The 25,910-nt window shown below is 45.0% G+C and overlaps 1 protein-coding gene across 1 annotated transcript; it reads left to right on the top strand.

Moving 5' to 3' along the window:
• The first annotated feature begins 7,150 nt into the window (after window positions 1-7,150).
• LOC122932739 (gastrula zinc finger protein XlCGF52.1-like) lies at window positions 7,151-21,195 on the top strand. The gene is made up of 2 exons (XM_044287334.1): window positions 7,151-7,170; window positions 19,772-21,195. Exon 2 carries the CDS (start codon window positions 19,804-19,806, stop codon window positions 20,647-20,649), a length of 846 nt encoding a protein of 281 aa, XP_044143269.1. The 5' UTR covers window positions 7,151-7,170; window positions 19,772-19,803; the 3' UTR covers window positions 20,650-21,195.
• Window positions 21,196-25,910: the final 4,715 nt, after the last annotated feature.

Genomic DNA, 25,910 nt, shown 5'->3' with positions numbered 1-25,910 from the left:
TAAGGGATCGCCTCTTATTTGGGGGTCATTCTCACAGATACGCCTTTAGGACACCAAGTTTCAGGTCCAAACAGTGTATTTATTGTTCAACACCAGCAACAATAAAATGACAAAATAATAAACACTCGCCCGTCCAGGCTCTAACTAAACATAAAGTTTCCTGACTCACCTAGGTCCCAGTTCACACCCTGTGAACTCGTGCGGCTTTGTCAGCCAATGTCCCACAGCCTCCTGGCTGTACAGAGCACAGTACGCCCACTGTCTCCAGTTCAGTATTTCTTGTGGGGGATTGGGGCTCAGTAGTCTGCCTGACTATGGCCCTGCGACCCTCCCAGGCGTCGCTGCGTCCCCCAACTCCAGGCTATCGCCCAGCTTTGTGGTCCCTCAGCCTTGCCCAGCTGAGACCACACAGACAGATCCTCCAGGCCTCTGTCCACAGGTACCACAATATATATATATATATATATATATATATATATATATATATAAATGATAAAACAGGACTGCACTCCAAGTTGTGATGAAAAAATCAAAGTAGTTTTATTCACCCATGTTATGGCATATCTTGCAAGATATGCCATAACATGGGTGAATAAAACTACTTTGATTTTTTCATCACAACTTGGAGTGCAGTCCTGTTTTCTCGTTTATATCATTGGGGATTGCCGTTGCCCCCTTTTGGATTTTGCACCCACTCTTCAGGCTGGTGCTCCCGCTGGACTTTCTTTTTCTATATATATATATTTTTTTACTTTTGTCTTCTGTCATTTTTGACACAATCATTTTATGTCATGGACTGGAATGATATTTGGTTGTGGAGCACATATACACATTAGGGCTCTTTCACACTTGCGTTGTTCTTTTCCGGCATAGAGTTCCGTCGTCGGGGCTCTATGCCGGAAGAATCCTGATCAGTTTTATCCTAATGCATTCTGAATGGAGAGAAGTCCGTTCAGGATGCATCAGGATGTCTTCAGTTCAGGACCGGAACGTTTTTTGGCCGGAGAAAATACCGCAGCATGCTGCGCGTTTTGCTCCGGCCAAAAATCCTGAACACTTGCCGCAAGGCCGGATCCGGAATTAGTGCCCATTGAAAGGCATTAATCCGGATCCGGCCTTAAGCTAAACGTCGTTTCAGCGCATTGCCGGATCCGAAGTTTAGCTTTTTCTGAATGGTTACCATGGCTGCCGGGACGCTAAAGTCCTGGCAGCCATGGTAAAGTGTAGTGGGGAGCGGGGAGCAGTATACTTACCGTCCGTGCGGCTCCCGGGGCGCTCCAGAGTGACGTCAGGGCGCCCCACGCGCATGGATGACGTGATCGCATGGACACGTCATCCATGTGCATGGGGCGCTCTGACGTCACTCTGAAGCAGCCCGGGAGCCGCACGGACTGTAAGTATACCACTCCCCCGCTCCCCGCTCCTACTATGGCAACCAGGACTTTAATAGCCTCCTGGCTGCCATAGTAACACTGAAAGCATTTTGAAGACGGCGTGTAATTCCGGCAAGTGGAGTACACGCGGGATCCGGACAACGCAAGTGTGAAAGAGGCCTTACCTGTATTTATATATATATATATATATATATATATATATATATATATTTATTTTTTTGTATCTTTCTATTATCTTCACTCTTTTTCTTCTTTTTGGTTCTGCTCTATGATATAGATTGTAGTGATACAGGTCCATAGATTTAGCACAATGGGTCATTATGTGATGGATTTGTTTAAATTCTTTATTAATATATGCACTGTCACTTTAAATGTATTGAAAAAAAGCAGGACTATATAATTAGCACAATCAGTTATTATGCGATGAATTTGTTAAAACTCTGCATTAAAGTATGTATTGTCACTTTAAATGAATTGATAAAGAATTTTTAATGTAATTTTATATCACAATATATGCTGTCAGATTTGTTGTGTCAACAGAATGGAATATTGATAGATTTGCATTCACTTAAAGGGAGTCTGTCACCACATTTTAGCATGTTAGACCGTTAAAATAGGGTTATGTGATCCAGCCAGAACATAAAAACGGTACCTTTGTGGTAGAAAATTGACTTTTCAATTTGCCGAAAACGAAGTTATAAGATTATCTTCTGAGCCCTCTCAAGTGCCCAGGGCGGTCTCTCAATCCTCGGAGCCCCAGGCAGGCACCTCCTAAACGGCTGATAACTCCGCCCTCCGTGCGCCTCTGCCCGCCCGTTTACTCCCCTCCCCTGTCCTTTTCCACTGCGGCTGTGCGGTCCAAATCGTAGCGGGCGCATGCGCAGTAGGTATTGCGATGCCCTGCCAGGAGCGGGCATCGCATTGCGCACGCGCCCGCTACGATTTGGACCGCACAGCAGCAGTAGAAAAGGACAGGGGAGGGGAGTAAACGGGCGGGCAGAGGCGCATATCTACTGGCACTTTTGTGAGGAGTATATTGTACTGTATTGTACATATATGCCTGCATGATGAATCTATGGAGAAATAAAATGTATCCTGAATTATTGTGAAATATGACATATGAGGAAGATGGATAGACACATTATAGGGCCGTATGATATCTATTCCCTTATCCAAGATGGGGTTCGTAGTGCGCGCGTCCTTCTGCGCAGCCACGGGCGTGTGGGCGTGGTCGGGGCTCTGACGTGGGACGCTCTGTGCTCCAAGGAGCGCGGCCGTCCTGCGTCATCGCTGCGACCGCGCACTCAGGCACCAGCGCCGGTTTGCGCGCCAACACCAAACGAAGCCGACAACCATAACTCGTACAGGTGAGGATTTATATCACCCGGCCCACTACTGGTCTGACCATCATTCATTGGTTTAGGCCCCATGCACACGGCCGTTGTTCACAGCCGTGTGCGGGCCGTGGAACTGCGGCCTGGATCCCCCCTGAGAGCAGGAGCGCACGGCGTCACTGGTTGCTATGACGCCGTGCGCTCCCTGCTGCCGCCGCAATACAGTAATACACTGGTATGGTCTATACCAGTGTATTACTGTACTGTGCCGGCAGCAGGGAGCGCACGGCGTCATAGCAACCAGTGACGCCGTGTGCTCCTGCTCTCAGGAGGGATCCAGGCCGCGGTTCCACGGCCCGCACACGGCTGTGAACAACGGCCGTGTGCATGGGGCCTTAGTGTACAAAACTCCGCCCACTCTTATGACCATATATACCCGGCTAGTTAACTATTATCATTACCCCTTGAAAAAGCTGACGGCGAAACGCGCGTCGGGGCACAGTCTGACGGTGTTGTGGCAGATACTTGGGTCAGTATGCTAGATCTTCTGCTATTTTTATGGTATTTTGCTAAGGCAGTGTGTGTGATAATGTCCGTGGGATCCAGGGTCGGAAGTCTGACTCTGTGACCATATACTGTGGACCGGATAACACTCTTTGTATGCACTGATTGCACTTTCCCATATATACTGTTGCACTTGCACTTTATATGTATGAATTGTAATTGCCGTACACCTGAAGTCTGTATAGAATTTTAAATGTTCTTAATTTCTGTGAGGCCAGAAATGGTTGTTACTCTGTGAGTACCAATAAAATGGATGAGTATTTAAAATGCAACTGTCTGTGGAATCAGGTGGCGACGGTGTAAGGCTACTTTCACACTTGCGTTCAGAACGGATCCGTCTGCATTATATTGTAAAAAAAATTCTAAGTGTGAAAGTAGCCTGAACGGATCCGTCCATACTTTACATTGAAAGTCAATGGGGGACGGATCCGCCTGAAGATTGAGCCATATTGTGTCATCTTCAAACGGATCCGTCCCCATTGACTTACATTGTAAGTCTGGACGGATCCGTTTGCCTCCGCACGGCCAGGCGGACACCCGAACGCTGCAAGCAGCGTTCAGGTGTCCGCCTGCTGAGCGGAGCGGAGGCTGAACGCCGCCAGACTGATGCATTCTGAGCGGATCTGCATCCACTCAGAATGCATTAGGGCTGGACGGATCCGTTCGGGGCCGCTTGTGAGAGCCTTCAAACGGAGCTCACAAGCAGAACCCCGAACGCTAGTGTGAAAGTAGCCTAAAAGCAGTGCGCTCTTTCACTCTATAGTAGGGTCTTGGGCCTCTGCATGGTTCTTCATACCTGGCGCTGACATTGACCTGTAAGGCTGAGTTCACACTTGCGGTTTTCTTTTCTGGCATAGATTTCCATCCTAGGGGCTCAATACCGGAAAAGAACTGATCAGGTATATCCCGATGCATTCTGAATGGAGAGTAATCAGTTCAGGATGCATCAGGATGTCTTCAGTTCAGTCTTTTTGACTGATCAGGACAAAGATAAAACCGCAGCATGCTACGGTTTTATATTTAGCCCAAAAAACTTAACACTCGCCTGAATGCCGAATCCGGAATTTTTTTTCCATACGAATGTATTAGTGCCGGATCTGGAATTCAAAATACCGGAATGCTGGATCCGTCCTTCCGATCTGTGCATGCGCAGACTGAAAAAAATGTGAAAAATATAAACGCCGGATCCGTTTTTACGGATGACACCCGAAAGACGGATCCAGCATTTCAATGCATTTGTAAGATGGATCAGGCATTTGGCATACGTTTTGCCGGATCATTCTGCCGCAAGTGTGAAAGTAGCCTAATTTGGTCAGTTTTGGCCCCGTCACTGCCCTAATAAGTGAAGTGTGCAGTGATTCTAAGCGCGACGCCTGTCATCTGCATGTCATAAGGACTCACAGTATTATTTCACTACCACAGCAGACTCCCTATGTGTGTTACTGCAAGGCACAGTGTTCTACACCGCTATACAGGCACAGTGTCCTACACCGCTATACAGGCACAGTGTTCTACACCGCTATACAGGCACAGTGTTCTACACCGCTATACAGGCACAGTGTCCTACACCGCTATACAGGCACAGTGTTCTACACCGCTATACAGGCACAGTGTTCTACACCGCTATACAGGCACAGTGTACTACACCGCTATACAGGCACAGTGTTCTACACCACTATACAGGCACAGTGTTCTACACCGCTATACAGGCACAGTGTACTTCACCGCTATACAGGCACAGTGTTCTACACCGCTATACAGGCACGGTCTTCTACACCGCTATACATGCACAGTGTTCTACACCCCTATACAGGCACAGTGTTCTACACCGCTATACAGGCACGGTCTTCTACACCGCTATACAGGCACAGTGTTCTACACCGCTATACAGGCACAGTGTTCTACACCGCTATACAGGCACAGTGTTCTACACCGCTATACAGGCACAGTGTACTACACCGCTATACAGGCACAGTGTTCTACACCACTATACAGGCACAGTGTTCTACACCGCTATACAGGCACAGTGTTCTACACCGCTATACAGGCACAGTGTCCTACACCACTATACGGGCACAGTGTTCTACACCGCTATACGGGCACAGTGTTCTACACTGCTATACAGGCACAGTGTACTACACCGCTATACAGGCACAGTGTTCTACACCACTATACAGGCACAGTGTCCTACACCGCTATACAGGCACAGTGTTCTACACCGCTATACAGGCACAGTGTCCTACACCGCTATACAGGCACAGTGTTCTACACCGCTATACAGGCACAGTGTCCTACACCGCTATACAGACACAGTGTTCTACACTGCTATACAGGCACAGTGTTCTACACCGCTATACAGGCACAGTGTTCTACACCGCTATACAGGCACAGTGTTCTACACCGCTATACAGGCACAGTGTTCTACACCGCTATACAGGCACAGTGTTCTACACCGCTATACAGGCACAGTGTCCTACACCGCTATACAGGCACAGTGTCCTACACCACTATACGGGCACAGTGTTCTACACCACTATAAAGGCACAGTGTTCTACACCGCTATACAGGCACAGTGTCCTACACCGCTATACAGGCACAGTGTTCTACACCGCTATACAGGCTCTCTGCAGCCAGGAAATAGCAGTTTTTTAATGCGCTTTGTTAAGAATAAATTCGGATCTAAACTAATTTTTGAAAACTTCACTAATTTCTAATTAAATGTTATATAACTTACATAACCAATAATAAAATTATGTATAATTTATATTACTACGCGCATCGGGCATGTGATCTGGAAGAAAAATAATAATATAATACTCAGAGATTAGATACAAATAGATGTTGCGGGCATTTGTCTAATTATGGAACAAGCCTATGTATTAATAAAAGGAAGATTATAAACAATATAGTGGCTCACCCCTCTGTATTATAGGATCAAGGTGCACTAATTATTAGTCAACCCACTTGGGGGGGGGGGGGGGGCATGTGGTATTATAAAGTGTGTGTATATGTATATATATATATAATGTTCAAAAGATGAGGCAGCACTCCATAGGTAAAGTGGAAAACGATGGACCCTTTATTGGCCCCTAGCAGAGAGTGCTGCCTCATCTTTTGAACATATATCTATCTATTAGCCGTTAAACCTGCGGCTGGGAGGATTTTGCACCCGTGCTATTGGACTAGTGCTGCGGTGTAATTTTTTGTTTGCTACATATATATATATATATATATATATATATAAATCTATTTTTGGTTATGTAATTTATATAACATATAATCATTTATACGTGTGATATGTGTTACTAACACTCACCAAGTGGATTGTGTTCATGTTATCATTTTTCTGCGCATGCTGTCATAACAAATGTATGTTTTTTCCCCTCTCTCTCTTTGCATTTTCTCTTATTTTTTCATCTGCCCTTTTTATATTAATTCATTATTCCAATTCTCTACATCTATACCCCCCCTTTGTGTACACTTACACACATACACCCACACACTGCTGACCACTATTATATACACACACATCCACATCCTAATAATAAGTACATAACGCTCACTATTTCAGCATTATATACAGGTCACACCTCCATTTTATTCTCCCTTTAATCTATAGACATTTCCTTTCTTTCTCCCCTACATATAATATTAGTGGTGCATTTCCCCCCTTCACCACAAGATGGCAGTGTGTGACCATAACATTGTGTATTCTCCTCCTACTGGAGGACGCACATGACGTGCCCCTACTGCCGGAACTACGCTGGATTCCGAGTGAAACAACACGCATGCGCTCCGCACGTGTGACCTCATCACGCTGTGCACTGCAGCGCCGCCCACATGCTGCACGTCCTTCCCTCCCTCACAGATCAGTGCAGGTAAGCGCCTCATGGATGCCTGCCCTCCTCCTATAGATGCTACTTGTGGTTTCTGCCCCATGTCCTGTCTATACAGACTGTCACCTCTATGTCACCAACTACCCCCCAGTAATTATCCGCTGCCCCCCTTTCAGGATGGCCGCGCGGCAGTGTGTTAGCGGTAATGTCCAGATAACACTCTGCTTGAAACTGCTGACATTGGTGCTGGCCCCGATGTCGGCCGTTTAACCCCTTCCATGCCGTAGTCCTTAGGGACAGCTGTATGGAGGGGCTAAGCATTGGGCCGCTGCTCCGCTGTGGCAGCAGCCCGATGCTTGAAGGGTAAACTGAAGGAGGGAGCTCTGCGCTGCGCTGCGGCAACGTCCCGATGGTTACCATGACAACCGGGCGCTTTCACCGGCTTGCCGTGGTATCTCTAAGGCTACTTTCACACTTGCGTTGTTGGATCCCGGCAGGCAATTCTCCGTCGCCGGAACTGCCTGTCGGATCCGACAATCTGTATGCAAACGGATACCATTTGTAGACTGATGCGGATCCGTATCACAACTGCATTGCATTACCGGATCCGTCTCTCCGGTTTTCATCCAGACAAAAACAGGTATTTATCTTTTTCACATTTTTAAAAGTCTGCGCAGACCACAAAACCGGATCCGTTTTTCCGGAACACTTGGGGCTGGATCTGGCATTAATGCATTTCAATGGAAAATAATGCCGGATCCGGCATTTCGGCAAGTGTTCCGGAATTTTGGGCGAAATAAATACTGCAGCATGCTGCCGTATTTTCTCCGTCCAAAAACCGTACAGTGACTGAACTGAAGACATCCGGAACGGATCGCTCTCCATTCAGAATGCACGGGGATAAAACTGATCCGTTTTCTTCCGGTATAGAGCCCCTAGGACGGAACTCAGGGCCGGAAAAGTGTAACGCAAGTGTGAAAGTACCCTAAACCTGATTAGGACTAGGGCTCGTTCACACAAACGTGTGCTGCCCGTTGCCGTATTGCGGACTGCATTTGCGGATCCGCAATACACGGGCACCGTTCCATGTGCATTCCGCATCATGGATGCGGACCCATTCATTTAAATAGGTCAGGAGATACGGAATACTAAGGAGCGCTTCCTGGGGCTCCGTGCCTCCGCACCGCAAAAAGATAGAACTTGCTCTATCTGTTTGCGGAACGGACGGATCGCGATTCCAATTCAGCTGGGCCACGGTCGGTGCCCATGCACTGCGGACCTCAATTTGCGGTCCACAGCACAGGCTTCACACAGTCGTGTGAACGAGCCCTTAATGTGAGTTCAATACACTGCAGCACACTATATAGTGTATTGTAAGCTATCAGACCCACTGGATCTTCAAGAACCAAGTGCGTCTGGGTCCCAAAAATGTAAGAAAAAAGTAAAACAAAAAAAACTTTCCTATATCCATGCATAATGGTTTAAAAATGTAAAAAAAAAAAACACTAAACATGTTTGGTATAGCCGCGTCCGTAAGGACCTGATCTATAAAAGGATCATGTTACCTTTACCGCGTGGTGAACACCATTAAAAAAATTGCAATTTTGCCCACCGCACTTCCAAAAAAATGCTATAAAAAGTGATCAAAAAAGTCATGTATCCAAAATTAGCACCAATCGGTGACCTTATCCCACAAAAATGAGGTCCTACATAAGGCAAAAAAAAGATACGGCTTTCAGAAAATGGAGACACAAAAACATGACTTTTTTAAACATGCTTTTATTTATTAAAAAAAAAGTTGAAAAAATGCACATATTAGATATCATCATATCCGTAACAACCAGCTCTATAAAAATAGCATGTGATCCAACCCATCTGGTGAACACCATAAAAAAAAAAGTAAAAAAAAAATCAATTTTTTATCACTTTACGTCACAAAGTGTAATACCAAGCAATCAAAAAGTCATATGTGCCCCATAATGGTACCAATCAAACCGTCATCTGTTCCAGCATAAAAGAGATCCTACCTAAGACAATCGCCCCCCAAAAAATATAAATAAAATATGGCTTTCAGAAAATAGAAACACAAAAAAATATTTTTTTAACTTATTAGGTATCGCTCCATCGTTACGACCTGATCTATAAAAATATCACATTATCTGTCAGGTGAACATTGTAAAAAAAACTAATAATAAAAACTGTGCCAGAACAGCCTCATAAAAAGAGTAATATATATACAGCGCTGCCCATAATTATTCATACCCCTGGCAAATTTTGACTTAGTTACTTTTATTCAACCAGCAAGTAATTTTTTGGATGGGAAATGACACGGGTGTCTCCCAAAAGACAATAAGACGATGTACAAGAGGCATTATTGTGGAAAAAACAGTTGGTGCCTCTCTCGGGCAGCAGTTCTAGGTTGGTGCCCCTCTGTTCTGCTCATTGTCGGCTGGTACTTGTGGTACTACCACATAAATCACTGCTCTTTACTTAGAAGAAAAGAAGAAGATCTGGAACCGCTGCAGTAGTTTCAGATCCCCATTCCCTCAAAAGCCACCACAACCCTCCTCCCTCTGGTTGGTTCCAGTCTGTCAGTTTTTTTCTTATTTTTTATTTTTTGCCCTGGGGGGGGGGGGGGGGGTTCAACCTTTTTAATACTCTTGTCTTTCCCAGCTCTGTGCCACTTTTTCTGTGTGCAAGCTGTGACTGGCAAGCGCTGATCAGTGTGTACATGCCTGATCAGCACCTGTGTTCCTGTTCCAATTTGTTTTAGCGCAGGAGTTTTTTTTTTTTTTTTTTCCTCGCATAAAACATCTGATTGCATGTTTCCTGTGCCCACCGACCAATTTTTTTTTCTTTTTTTTTTTTTTTACCCCCTTTAGTTAATGCTAGCGTTTTATATATAATATATACTAGACATTAAGCCTGTTACAATAACGGGCACTAGAACAGTTGTGCTGGCACTGTTATGGGGAGATCTGTGGAGGACACTGTGATGGGGGATCTGTGGAGGACACTGTGATGGGGGGGGATCTGTGGATGGCACTGTTATGGGGGGGATCTGTGGATGGCACTGTTATGGGGGGGATCTGTGGATAGCACTGTTATGGGGGGGATCTGTGGATGGCACTGTTATTGGGGGGGGGATCTGTGGATGGCACTGTTATTGGGGGGGGGATCTGTGGATGGCACTGTTATTGGGGGGGGATCTGTGGATGGCACTGTCATGGGGGGGGGATCTGTGGATGACGCACTGTCATGGGGGGGGATCTGTGGATGACGCACTGTCATGGGGGGATCTCTGGATGACGCACTGTCATGGGGGGGGATCTGTGGATGACGCACTGTCATGGGGGGGGATCTGTGGATGACGCACTGTCATGGGGGGGGATCTGTGGATGACGCACTGTCATGGGGGGGGATCTGTGGATGACGCACTGTCATGGGGGGGGATCTGTGGATGACGCACTGTCATGGGGGGGGATCTGTGGATGACGCACTGTCATGGGGGGGGATCTGTGGATGACGCACTGTCATGGGGGGGGATCTGTGGATGACGCACTGTCATGGGGGGGGATCTGTGGATGACGCACTGTCATGGGGGGGGATCTGTGGATGACGCACTGTCATGGGGGGGGATCTGTGGATGACGCACTGTCATGGGGGGGGATCTGTGGATGACGCACTGTCATGGGGGGGGATCTGTGGATGACGCACTGTCATGGGGGGGATCTGTGGATGACGCACTGTCATGGGGGGGGATCTGTGGATGACGCACTGTCATGGGGGGGGATCTGTGGATGACGCACTGTCATGGGGGGGATCTGTGGATGACGCACTGTCATGGGGGGGGATCTGTGGATGACGCACTGTCATGGGGGGGGATCTGTGGATGACGCACTGTCATGGGGGGGATCTGTGGATGACGCACTGTCATGGGGGGGGATCTGTGGATGACGCACTGTCATGGGGGGGGATCTGTGGATGACGCACTGTCATGGGGGGGGATCTGTGGATGACGCACTGTCATGGGGGGGATCTGTGGATGACGCACTGTCATGGGGGGGGATCTGTGGATGACGCACTGTCATGGGGGGGGGATCTGTGGATGACGCACTGTCATGGGGGGGGATCTGTGGATGACGCACTGTCATGGGGGGGGATCTGTGGATGACGCACTGTCATGGGGGGGGGATCTGTGGATGACGCACTGTCATGGGGGGGGGGGATCTGTGGATGAGGCACTGTCATGGGGGGGGGGATCTGTGGATGAGGCACTGTCATGGGGGGGGGATCTGTGGATGAGGCACTGTCATGGGGGGGGATCTGTGGATGACGCACTGTCATGGGGGGGGATCTGTGGATGACGCACTGTCATGGGGGGGGATCTGTGGATGAGGCACTGTCATGGGGGGGGATCTGTGGATGACGCACTGTCATGGGGGGGGATCTGTGGATGACGCACTGTCATGGGGGGGGATCTGTGGATGACGCACTGTCATGGGGGGGGATCTGTGGATGACGCACTGTCATGGGGGGGGATCTGTGGATGACGCACTGTCATGGGGGGGGATCTGTGGATGACGCACTGTCATGGGGGGGGATCTGTGGATGACGCACTGTCATGGGGGGGGATCTGTGGATGACGCACTGTCATGGGGGGGGATCTGTGGATGACGCACTGTCATGGGGGGGGATCTGTGGATGACGCACTGTCATGGGGGGGGGATCTGTGGATGACGCACTGTCATGGGGGGGATCTGTGGATGACGCACTGTCATGGGGGGGATCTGTGGATGACGCACTGTCATGGGGGGGATCTGTGGATGACGCACTGTCATGGGGGGGATCTGTGGATGACGCACTGTCATGGGGGGGGATCTGTGGATGACGCACTGTCATGGGGGGGGATCTGTGGATGACGCACTGTCATGGGGGGGATCTGTGGATGACGCACTGTCATGGGGGGGGGATCTGTGGATGACGCACTGTCATGGGGGGGGATCTGTGGATGACGCACTGTCATGGGGGGGGGATCTGTGGATGACGCACTGTCATGGGGGGGGGGGATCTGTGGATGAGGCACTGTCATGGGGGGGGGGGATCTGTGGATGAGGCACTGTCATGGGGGGGGGGATCTGTGGATGAGGCACTGTCATGGGGGGGGGGATCTGTGGATGAGGCACTGTCATGGGGGGGGGATCTGTGGATGAGGCACTGTCATGGGGGGGGGGTCTGTGGATGACGCACTGTCATGGAATTGTCAACGGATCCGTCCCCCATTGACTTTCAATGTAAAGTCAGGAGTCCCTATTTTAGGCTACTTTCACACCTGTGCTAGGTGCGGATCCGTCTGGTATCTGCACAGACGGATCCGCACTTATAAATGCAAACAATGGTATCCGTTCAGTGCGGATCCGTCTACATAACATCTTTTTCAGATCTGAGTTTTCACTATCGTCTCAGTTTTCACGATCCAACAGTATATTCTAACACAGAGGCGTTCCCATGGTGATGGTGACGCTTCAAGTTAGAATATACTAAGAACTGTGTACATAACTGCCCCCTGCTGCCTGGCAGCACCCGATCTCTTACAGAGGGCTGTGATCTGTACAATTAACCCCTCAGGGCCAGACCCCCCTCCCTCCCCAGTATTAAAAGAATTGGTGGCCAGTGCTGCCCCCCTCTCCCTCCCTCCCCAGTATTAAAAGCATTGGTGGCCAGTGTGCCCCCCCTCCCCAGTATTAAAAGCATTGGTGGCCAGTGCGGCCCCCCCTCCCTCCCCAGTATTAAAAGCATTGGTGGAAGTGGCCACAGGCTAACAACCCCCCTCCCCCCCCCCCATCATTGGTGGCAGCGGAGCGGCATTTCCGATCGGAGTCCCAGTTTAATCGCTGGGGCTCCGATCGGTTACCATGGCAGCCAGGACGCTATTGCAGTCCTGGCTGCCATGGTTACTTAGCTTATACTTATCTGCGCTGTCTGTGGCCGGCCGGCCGGTCGCTCCTCCTACTGGTAAGTGAAAGGTCTGTGCGGCGCATTGCTTATAGCACAGACCTGTCACTTACCAGTAGGAGGAGCGCCAGCCGGCCACAAACAGCGCAGGTAAGTATAATGCTTCTAAAATTGCTAAGTAACCATGGAAGCCAGGACTGCAGTAGCGTCCTGGCTGCCATGGTAACCGATCAGAGCCCCAGCGATTAAACTGGGACTCCGATTGGAACTCTCCGCTGCCACCAATGATGGGTGGGGGTGATTTTAATTAGGGGGGAGGAGAGGGGAGGCCGCACTGGCCACCAATGAATTTAATACTGGGGAGGGAGGGAGGCCGCACTGGCCACCAATGAATTTAAAACTGGGGAGGGAGGGAGGTCTTCCCCCTGCTTCCTGACAGCACTTGATCTCTTACAGGGCGCTACGATACGCACAATTAACCCCTCAGGTACAGCACCTGAGGGGTTAATTGTGCGGATCACAGCCCCCTGTAAGAGATCGGGTGCTGCCAGGCAGCAGGGGGCAGTCATGTACACAGTTCTTAGTATATTCTAACTTGAAGCGTCCCCATCACTATGGGAACGCCTCTGTGTTAGAATATACTGTCGGATCTGAGTTTTCACGATCTAACTCAAATCCGATGGTATATTCTAACATAGAGGCGTTCCCATGGTGATGGGGACGCTTCAAGTTTAAATATACCATTGGATTGGAGAAAACTCCGATCTGATGGTATATAATCGGCACACACGCACCCTGCTGAGTGTGTGTGGAGTGTGTGCTGATTGGTTTGTGCGCTGCGCATGCGCACTTCAGTAATCGGCACACAAGCACGGACAACAGCCCTGAGCACGTACACAGGGCTTTTATTAGTATAGATATTACCAAAAAAAGGGCAGCACTCCAAAAATTGAAAAATAAAAAATATAAAAATTATTCACCCATGCGGTACAGCAATATTTCGGCTTAACTTAAGAGCCTTTCTCAAGCAAAGACCAAGGACCAAATGACCAGTATATATACATACAAGTGATGAAACAACCAAATTAACAAGTGATTAATAAATAATTGATAAATCACGCCACAGAATATCAACTATAAGGTAATGGTGCACATTTGAAATAAAGTGCATAATGAAAAAGACAACTCCTGTCCACATTGGTGATAAATACATATCTCACAAAATTCATAGTGTTCATAATTTAGATAATTAATTAAATTCATAACACAAGTGTAAAGGGACTGTGCCTAATAAAGTGTCAGGTGCTATAATATTGATGGGCTCAATTAGGGAGGGGAAACGTACACACAAACCAGATACATGGCGACTTCAGAGATGATACACGCCGAACTCGGCGTACCGCCATCTCCACCATGCATGCCCGAGCCGCGCTTACTTCCCGCACAGCGTGATGCCGCTCTCTACGGCCTATGGAGCATGCGCACTGGTCTCTCGAGCTCACAGTGGCCATATTGGAAAGGTAAAGAGGCCACATTGACCAGCGCATGCGCGCTGGTCTTTCGACCTTACAGTGGCCATATTAGAAAAGGCAAAAAGACCACATTGACCAGCGCGTACGTGAAATAACCCTAACAACATATAGAAAACTGAATACATTTTTAACAAACGAGCCCACATATAAGGGTTCTTCTTCCTTTTTGCATCTTTAGAGTACAATATTCGGGCATACGGCGGCTTAGCGGACTATGCAAGTGGATGGACCTACACTAATCGGGACACATCCCCCACCGCAACAGGGAAATGCCTAACTGCTGCAATACCTATGGGCAGCCTGCCACACATGAGCGAGTACATGCTGCAGTGCCTGCACAATAACCTCATTGTTACCAGTGCTGACTGTGCTGGAACCTTTGTCAGCACACCACAACATCCAGCAACACCATCTGATATGGACTGTCTTAGCAGGAGGCAGCGTTTTAGCAACCTGGTGGAACAGTATGTATTCACACGTCTGCACGTACTGAGTGATGGGTTTCCTCTTGTATAACTTCTGGGTCTCCAAATTGGACACATGGCCTGAGCTTGCTCTTTATGACTTGGAGGTGCTCGACAAGCTCACGTTCATCAAAATGAACCAGGCATGTATCCCACAGGACTTGTCTGTAGCTTGGGCAGAGTACAGAAGTATACTGGCTGCACCCAGCCATTGTTATACTCGAGCACAGTTTGTGCATTCTCTTTGCCATTTCCCAATGTTTTGGGGCCTCCACAAATAAAAAAATAAATAAAAAAAAGGCTACCTCCTCCGCCTCTTCCACTTACATGGCAATGTCTACCTCGTCCTCCACCTCCTGGCTCAGGATTATTATTTTTTTATATTGGCAGAGTAGAGAAGTTTGCCGGCTGCACCCAAAAAAATGGCTTTAGGTCTACACAGAATTAATAAAAAATAAATAAAAAAATACAAACATTGTTGGCTTCTTACTCTACCTCTTCCACCTATACCGTCACTTCGGCAGCCTCCTGAACTTCCTACTGCACTTGGACCTCCGCCTCCTGGTTCAAGATTTATTTTTATTTAATGTTTTTTATGTTAAGACATTTCTCTAGCCACATTTGTTTGCAAGGCAATTGTACTGCTCTTGCCTCCATTTTTGTATCCTTTTACAGCCCTAAAGTTCGGGTTCCCATTGACTTCAATGGGGCTCGGGGTCAAGTTCGGGACCCGAACCGAACTTTGAAACAAAGTTTAGTCAAATCCGAACATCCACTGGTCCGCTCATGCCTATTTTTAACAGTTCTTGCAGTTACAGTAAGTGGGAGACTTGAGAAACAGGTAGAGCAGGGCGCGTGGGTCGGCCCTCCCTGACGCAGAACAGACAAAATGTTCTTCCTGTCATCAGTAACCATTGTTTCTTTGGAGGGCCCAGGAAACAGTTTGTTGGCCACAGTGGTGTGCCTAAGGTGTTTGGCACCCGAGGTGGGTCTTTTCTCTGATACCCACCAATGCGTTAAAAAAGTGTGCCCCTTTACAGTAGTATTGCCCTCATTGCACAAACCTTACAGTAGTTATGTTCAGATATTTGCCCCCTAATTCTAACCTCATGTCCCCTCACTGGAGTTATGCCCACATTTGTGTCCCCTCTCGGTAGTTATGTCCACAATATGCCCCCTTCACAGTAGTAATGCACATTGTGCCTCCTTCATAGCTGTAATTCCCTCTGTGTTAATAAAACAAAAAACTAGAACTACTCATCTTGTCCTGTTCTTGATGCTCACATCCAGCGTTTTCCTGCAGACACAGATCACTGTGCAGCACTGTGTGAGAAGCGCACCGTCAGATTCCCCTGCTGCAATTAGGGTTTCCTCTAAGCTGCGCGGGTGATGGCTGCACAGCAATTATTGTGCCCCCGCTCACAAGTTTAATAAGTCCGCTCAGTGGCCGCTCACACTGCTTGCAAAAAATGCCCACACTTGCCCGCACTAAGTCTGACTTCTTTAAAACTTCCTCCTGTGCGGCTCAGCGGGGTACCGCCTACCACATATTCCCACACTATTGTTGCCTCCACCTTCTTTTTCTGACCAAAGAGGAGGAACAGCAGCAGTAGTGCACAGGGAGAGGTAATGTGGAGGTGGCATTGGCGGCGCCATCTTTAGAAGCTAGACTCCGTCCTAAGACTGACCCTAAGTTCACACCTGAGCGTTTAACAGCGCGTTCCTACGCGCTGTAAAACGCTCAACAAGGAGAAACCAATGCTTCCCTATGGGAATGGTTCTCACCTGGGCGTTTTACAGCGCGTACGATCGCGCTGTAAAACGCCCGACGCTCAAAGTTATTGAGCTTCCTTGGGGCATTTTGTCGCGCGTTCCCGTACATAGGAAACGTACGTATTTCGGGAACACGCGACAATGGGAGTTTGCTTGTCTCTGTATGCGCGATGGTAAACGCCGGTACAATCGTGCATACAGAGCGCTCCATCGCGAACGCTCAGGTGTGAACCCAGGGTGAGAGCTGCCTGCCTGCTACATAAGTATGCTGGGGACAGATCTGGAGGGCATGCTGCTGCAGAACACAAGGGGTGAAACCACTGGCAGGAACACACCATCCCATCCCAGTGATTAGTCCACCTATGTACAGTATAAACATTTTTATAATATATATATACATAATATTTTGTTTTTATTTATTTATTTCATTCAGTATGTGTTAATGAAAATAATCCAGGAGCACTGATCATAAATGATTATTATTTTTATTTTTTCCCTTAAGTTCTATCAATTTGCATAATATATTTTATGAACAAGCAGAATTTAATCTGGGTTTTTGCTTTACACTTTTGTCTTCTATTTCTAATTTTTTGTGTGCCAGAAAATCCATAGATCGGCCAAGAGCAAATGTTTTGTCCTAAAAATATATCAATTGGAATAAAGTATCATGTATTTTTAAAATCTATAAAATTGAGTCAATGGTGTACATGGCCCCTAATGAAGGATTAATCACAGCCAGGAGAAATCCAATCAGATACCCAAAAGAGGTCTTCATTTTCAGACCAGTGATGAAGCCACAGATATCTGAGAGCATTGCACCCGTGCGATTAAAAACTGACCAACTGAACGCAATCGCAGGCAAAAATGAATGACTTTGTCTGCGAAATCGCGCAATTTTCACTGAACGCATCCGGACCTAATCCGGACACGCTCGTCTGCAAGGGGCCTTACAGATGCTAAATAGGAGTGTGAACAATAGGTATCTACCCTGTAAATACAATGTGTAAATGAAGGACCATCTCAAGAGGCCAGAAAATGCTAAACTTGTTGATGAGGAGGTGGCACCATTATTCTTCCATTGTATATGGTAATGATGGAAGCCAGATCTGATGAAAGGTTTTATTGATTGTGAAGGTGGGACTGGGCGTCTTCTGGGGGAAGAGGAGGAGCAGATAGCTATAGACACCAAAGGGGTAAAAAAGAACCAAGCATGGCTCAGAAAGCTGGAATTTAACAATGGCTTTTACTCAGTTAACTGACTTGCTGAGGAGAAGACACTGACTTGAGATAAAGTCCTGAGTGTGTGGAGGGTCCATGTCTGGTAAGTGTCACTGGACTGACTGTAAGTGGAAAGAATTATAAGATATTGCAATCTGTGCTGTGTATAGGTACTATGGGGACACACAAAGTACAACAATGTAATATTCATAGAAAACATTCTAGTGCTAATGCTACGCTTATTTTGCAAATGAGATGCTTAGCAAATACATTTTGTGAGACAAGGGTAAACGAGAAAAACAATCCAGCACTCCTATAATTTTTGAGCCGTCTGTTCTTTTATTGCGGTGATAAAAATGAGTACAGTGGTACAACCTCCATTAGTGTCATTCGCAGTCTACGCGTTTCAAACTAAGCAGTTCATGGAGTCATGAATAAGAACTGCTTAGTTTGAAACGCGTAGACTGCGAATGACACAAATGGAGGTTGTACCGCAATAAAAGAACAGATGGCTCAAAAATTATTGGAGTGCTGGATTATTTTTCTCTTTTTTTTTTACCCTTGTCTCAAAAGGTCTCACTATGGTTTCCTGTGCACCCAAGGACTGCAATACATGTGGCAGGTGAGCTGGTTTACCCTACAAGTCAAATACATTTTGTACAAAATTATTTGGGCCCGCCTGCCACACGTCAAGGCGATCTCTTATCAGACGGGGACCTAACACTAAATCCTACCTGTTATGTGACAGGGCGGCCACCATAAAATAAAATACAAAATGTATTTGCTAAGCATCTCATTTGCAAAATAAGCGTAGCATTAGCACTAGTGTTTTCTATGATTATGACATTGTTGTACTTTATATGTGTTTTCAGAGTGCTGCTGCATTACACTTTTTTCCTGTGTTTTCTAGCCATTGCAGAGTGCACCTGTGGAATGGGATGTGCTGAATGACCCCCTTTTTCTTTGCAGTAGGTACTATGGGGGTCCTTTATGATTAGATATACACCACTTTTTGGCATATATCTGTTGCAGATTCGGTCGCAAAGGGGATTTACGGTCAAATATGCAACTTCTTCCCCTTCCATGCCACGTACGCCAGCTCTAAAAAAGTGGGCGTGGCGTGGTCGGGTAAAGGGGGTTTGAGTTATCATTTTCTTTGCCAAGTTTTAGAATATTAAAAGATCTAAATCTATACCAGCAAGGATGCTGATGTACATTGAAGGCTGTTAGGAGCATCAAACGCCAGTGCAGGGGCTATTAAGATTAAGATCAGCATCTAAAAAGACAGTCTTAATAAATAACCCTATATGTCATATCTGTCTGTAATGTCTCTTGTGTATGTCTCCATGTATATCGAAATATAACTCCCTTCATAACTGGAAACTGATTTTTTACCTTTTACATACATTAGGAGGCAGGGAATAAAAAATGAAAATGCAAAAACAGAAAATCCCTAGTACTTTATGGGTTATCCAATGCATTTAATGTCTTATTGGCAGCTAATATTTATAACTTTGGCACATTTCTTTTATAAATATAGTTACTTTCATGGTACTGACACATATTTTATTTGTGCTTTTTATGTGTATTTAAAAAATAAAAGATCCTCTTTATCTAATAAAAAATAATTACCTTTTCTAGGTGAAGGCTGAATGAGAAGCTTTCATAGACGTCTAATTTCATTTTCTTTTTATGAAGTAGAAGATCACAGATTACCAGTAACAGAAACTGAGATGTCTGCAAGCTCGGAATATGGGAAAGATTTTGAAAATAAATCAAACCTTTTTATTCACAAGAAAATTAACAACAATGACAGTCCATTTTCATATTTACAAAGTGAAAAAACATTGATATCCTGTTTTGTTGAGCATCAGAGAAAACACAAAGGAGAAAAGCCATACTCATGTTCAGAATGTGGGAAGTGGTTTAGTCGTAAAAATAATCTTGAGACTCATAAAAGAATTCACACAGGAAAGAAGCCATATTCTTGTACAGAATGTGGGAAGTTGTTTATTCATAAAGAACATCTTGAGACCCATATGAGAATTCACACAGGAGAGAAGCCATATTCATGTACAGAATGTGATAAAAAATTTACTTTGAAAGCACATCATGTTAGACATCTCCGAACTCACACAGGGGAGAAACTCTTTTCTTGTCCTGAATGTGATAAGTGTTTTAGTCATAAACACAGTCTTCAGATACATCAGAAAATTCACACAGGAGAAATACCACTTTTATGTCTTGAATGTGGCAAAGGTTTTAGAGAGAAATCAAGTCTTGTGAAACATCAGAGATTTCACACAGGAGAGAGGCCCTATTCTTGTCCTAAATGTGAGAAGTGTTTTAGTTGTAAATCGAGTCTTGAGAAACACCAGAGAATTCACACAGGAGAGAAGCCATTTTCATGTACAGAATGTGGGAAATGTTTTACTGAAAAATCAAGTCTGGTGAATCATCTGAGAGTTCACACAGGAGAGAAGCCAAATGCATGTACAGAATGTGGGAAATGTTTTAGCCATAAATCAAGTCTTTTGAACCATCAGAGAATTCACAAGGGTGAAGATGTATGTGTGTAAATTCCTGAGCAAAAAATACCAGATATCAGGACTTGTGGCACATCAGAGGGCTCAGTGAGGTGGCAGTCCACTGAAATGTTGAAATTGTTGGAATTTAGCAGGTGTGGAGCTCCATTGCAGGACCTGCTGCCTAAGGATGATTTCTCATATAGAATGTAACGTAAAGGTGTTTTCTAGGACTAGATAAATGGCTACTTTCACTGTCCTTGAGTTGAGTAAAGTATTGGAATCCTGCCACATTTACTATAATAAAGCAAAACAACAATATCAGACATAACCTATGGACAGGTGTTTTTCTGTTTCTCAAAGAAAGCAGCCACAATTTTCCGGTCGTCTGTTAGCTGTACATGGTCTTAATGATTTAAAAAAAACTGATAAAAAAGCATATAAATGACAAGTTTTATGGAATATTTTTCCACAAAATTAAGAGAATTTCAATTTGCTCAGCTCCTTCTGCTGTATAACTTGCTGTCTATAGATTGCATCACATTTTGTGGTGACAGGTTCTCTATAAATATCTGGCTATAGTACAGAAACTATTACAGCTACAACCAAATTCAACTGGGTTTGGACTAAATAGGGCTGCATCCCAAAATCCTATTATGAGATTAAAGTAAGGCGACTTTCACACTCGCATTTGACAGACGGATACGTTTAGATAAAACAACCGTCTGCATCCATTCAGAACGGATCCGTTTGTATTATCTTTAACATAGCCATGACGGATCTGTCTTGAACACCATTGAAAGTCAATGGAGGACGGATCCATTTTCTAGTGTGCCAGATTGTCATAGAAAATTGATTCGTTTGGCTCGGTTTCGTCAGATGGACACCAAAATGCTGCAAGCGGCATTTTGGTGTCCACCTCCAAAGCGGAATGCAGATGAAACGGAGCCAAACTGATGCATTCTGAGCGGATCCTTTTCCATTCAGAATGCATTAGGGCAAAAATGATCTGTTTTGGACCGCTTGTGAGAGCCCTTAATAAATCTCGCAAACGGAAAGCCAAAACGCCAGTGTGAAAGTAGCCTAAGAAGATTTGTCTTCAGCTAGAGCTCCTTGAATTGCTTTCCTATCTGTTTTCTCTTTTATTTTCTTACTTTGTTCTATTCTGTTTGTAGAAGTTCAGCGGTCAGACTTTATTAAAGAGACATCCCAAATGCATGAATGGATTTGACAAATATGTTTCATTTTAAATCTCCTCTATATTCACCTGATCGTTAATTTGAATTAATAAAATTTGTATTGGATAAAAAGTGTTTGGATTTGATAAGATATTTAAAAAATACACAAGATAGATGGCACTTGGTAAATGAGTATAAGGAGGGGGGTAGATAAATGGAAAAGGAACTTAATGTGGAAAGATAAGTGGAGGATGAGACGCCCAACTGCCCGGAAGTATTCCTATTTTCCATCCCAATACTCGAGAGTTAGCACAGGTTAATGCTCAAGAGTCAGAGGGTCAATACTGCATGTTGGATATCTGAGTATGAGCCTCTGCCAGTTGAAAGGTTACAGAATAATTTGTTGAAAAACATAGGCAGGCAAAGGGCCAAAAATCAGGATCAAAGTATATTTTGTGGAGACGGTCTCCATGCTTAATATATTGTGCACTGGTCAATGCAGTAAGATAGAGCAAATGTCATAGATCCCATGCACCCCATGGATGGGAACTGCCCCCATTACACATGGGAGGAGAGTCTAGGACACATGTTCATGTCCTATATCTCCCACTCCACCATATTAAGGGGAACACGGATCATAGATGTCCTCCCAACATGCTGTATGTCACAGTTCACACCTTATAAATAAAGTTCTTCTGAGGAACCTAACAAAGTACGGTAGGTACAAATAGGTGGTAGATATGTGGCAGATACCGGATTAACCATGTCCCATGCTCGTCTGGATTATACATCGCATTACTTAAAATACAAACTACTACTTCAAATCAAAAATAAGCAGAAGAGCCCTAATGCAGGCATAGCCTTGTTGATTGATTGGCTGCGTCAAATTGTTTGACAAAGTAGGGAGGGGGAGCAAAGGCTGTGTTAACATCACTGTTTACAGAGGTAGTAAACTTGGCACACATGCTTAACTAGACTTGTTAACTAAACTACGTTAGTTGTGTTAGGCTGACGCCTTCAATTGCTTTTTAACCCCTTCAACCCCAGGCCTGTTTTCACCTTCCTGCCCAGGCCATTTTTTGCAAATCTGACATGTCACTATATGTGGTAATAACTTTAAAACACTTTTACTTATCCAGGCCATTCTGAGATTTTCTCGTCACATATCGTACTTCATGACACTGGTAAAAATGATTAAAAAAAAAAAAACTTTTATTCCTAAATTTTTTTTTTTTTAAATACCAAATTTACCAAAATTGGGAAAAATTTGCAAATTTCCAAATTTCAATTACTCTACTTTTATAAGAGATAATAATACCTCCAAAAATAGTAATTATTTTACATTACCCATATGTCTACTTCATGTTTGGATCATTTTGAAAATTACATTTTATTTTTTGAGGACGTTACAAGGCTTAGAAGTTTGGAAGCAAACCCACTTTTTAAAGACCAGTTCAGGTCTGAAGTCCCTTTGTGAGGCTTACATAATAGAAACCACCAAAAAATGACCCAATTTTAGAAACTTCATCCCTCAAGGTACTCAAAACTGATTTTACAACTTTAACCCTTTTAGGTGTTCCACAAGAATTAATGGAAAATGGAGATAAAATTTTAGAATTTCACTTTTTTGGCAGATTTACATTTTAATTCCATTTTTTCCAGTAGCAAAGCAAGGGTTAACAGCCAAATCAAACTCAATATTTATTACCCTGATTCAGCGGTTTACAGAAACACCCCACATGTGATCGTAAACGGCTGTACGGGCACACGGCAGGGCGCAGTAGGAAAGGAATGCCATATGGTTTTTGGAAAGCAGATTTACCTGAACTGGTTTTTAGATGCCATGTCCCATTTGAAGCCCCCCCTGATGCACCCCTACAGTAGTAACTCAAAAAAGTGACCACATTTTGGAAACTACAGGATAAGGTGCCAGTTTTATTGGTACTATTTTGGGGTACATATGATTTTAATTGCTTTATATAATGTTTTTTGTGAGGCAAGGTTTTGGCACCATTTTTATTTTTAACAACCTTCATCTGACAGGTTAGATCATGCGCTATTTTTATAGAGCAGGTTGTTTTACGGACACAATGATATCAAATATGTCTACTTTCTATGATGTTTGTTTCAAGTTTTACATAAAGCATTTTTGTAAAAAATAATAAGGTTTTTGTATCTCCATTTTATGAACGCCCTATTTTTTCATTTTTCTGCCGATCGTCTTGTGCAGGCACTCGTTTTTTTGCAGGAAGAGTTGGCGTTTTTATTGGTACCATTTTTGAGTACATATGATTTTTTGATCATTCATTATTTCACTTTTTATAGGGCAAGGGGACCAAAAAATTTTTTGCCATGGTTTTTATTTATTTTGACAGCGTTTACCTGAGGGATTAGGTCATGTGACTTTTTTAAAGAGCAGATCGTTACGGACGTGGCAATACCTAATATGTCAACTTTTTCTTATTTAAGTTTTACACAGCATTTTTTAAACCGAAATAATGATATTTTAGTGTCTCCATTGTCAGAGTGACAGTGTTTAAAGTTTTGACCGATTCTCTTAGGGTCTAATTTTTTGCGGGATGAGTTGACAATCTGATTGGTACTATTCTGGGGGGCATACACCCCCTATTTGATTACTTGCTGTTGCAATTTTTGTGATGTAATGTGACAAATGTTTTTTTTTTTTTATGGTGTTTATCGGAGAGGGTGGATCATGTGATATATTTATAGAGCCGGTCATTACGGACGCGGCAATACCTAATATGGGGCTTTTATTTATTTATTTTAACTTTATTACTTTATTTTATTAAAAAACACCTTTTTTAACTTTATTTCTGATGTTCACTTTTGGGGGTCTGATCCCCTCTGCACTACATCTGTATTGTAATGCATTGCCTGTTAGTGTATGACACTGAGTCATACACTAACAGGTTGCCTAGGAGACCCAACCTGAGGCTGGATCTCCTTGGCACCCGTAGAAGGCAGTTCCCGATGCCGTGCAAGGCATTGGGCAGCCTTGTCACGCATCGGGTCCCCCACCACAGCAGCGCGGGGACTCAATGCGATCACTCACCCGACATAACCCCTTCTATGTTGCGGACCGCGATGTCCGCGGATACAGCAGGAGCCCGGCTACCAGGGACTGCTGGCCCCTGCAGTGATCGCGCGCACCGCTCCGCGATCACCATGACATACTATTACATCAAATTGCGGAACGCAGTGGTTCCCATGACCTAGCAGTACGTCATAGGTCATGAAGGGGTTAATAGCTTATGTTTTGAGATATCACGATGAGTTAAGAAATTTGAGTTAAGACTTTGAGTAACTTTGCTATATCCATATGTTTCCATTCCTCTGATCCATCAGAAGTACATAAAAAAATAAAAATACTGTATTTTGAGCATCCATAAAGCCTCTTTCGGGCAGTCAGTATTTTGTCAGTGTTCTGCATCAGTCTTTGATTAGTAATTGTAAGCCAAAAATGGGTGTTGGGGTAGACCTGTCCATCTACTGCATTAAGAAATTGTTTTCCCCCCTTCTCTGCTCATACAGGCGATCTAACCTATGGAGGATATCAGTCAATGTTGGGGAAGAGTATTTTAACTTTGCTGCTTTAGGAGGGTGTGTTTTTGAATATTAAAAGTTGCTGAAGTGGATGCACTGTTTCCTGCACATTTTTAACAGCTCTTGCAGTTAAGTGGAAGACTTGAGGAACAGGTAGACAATGAGAGCAGGGCCCATTGGGTCAGCCCTCCCATAGCACAGACAAAATATCTTCCTGCTATCAGGTACCATGGTTAGAAGACAGTTTTCACTTTCTTTATTGATGGTGCTGAGCAGTTCCTCCCCGGTGTGGCTCAGTTTGCCACGGCATAGGTAATATACATTTGGTTTTGCACAGGTAATATAATTGAGAACCACTGTGAACTGTGCCTACAGGTGAGAGTGAGGACAAGGTAGAGGATGAGGAGGCGGAGTTGCTGGTGTGCCTGTCCCGGAACGATATTTACCAAGTAAGCTGTGAATAAAATATACAGTCCTTGACCATAGTTATTACTCCATATGTCAGCTCTGGCATAAACTCTACCAAACACAGATAGACCAAAGGACTGGACCCCCTTATATGTGCAGGGCTAG

The sequence above is a fragment of the Bufo gargarizans genome, chromosome 3 (genome assembly GCF_014858855.1).
Source record: "Bufo gargarizans isolate SCDJY-AF-19 chromosome 3, ASM1485885v1, whole genome shotgun sequence".
In the NCBI taxonomy this organism is placed as follows: Eukaryota; Metazoa; Chordata; class Amphibia; order Anura; family Bufonidae; genus Bufo; species Bufo gargarizans.
Note: the sequence above shows the minus strand (reverse complement) of the source record. Positions and strands in the feature narration are given on the sequence as shown.

Excerpts from the sequence above, each read along its gene's own strand:
- LOC122932739 (XM_044287334.1), top strand. The coding sequence starts at position 19,804 with ATGTCTGCAAGCTCGGAATATGGGAAAGATTTTGAAAATAAATCAAAC.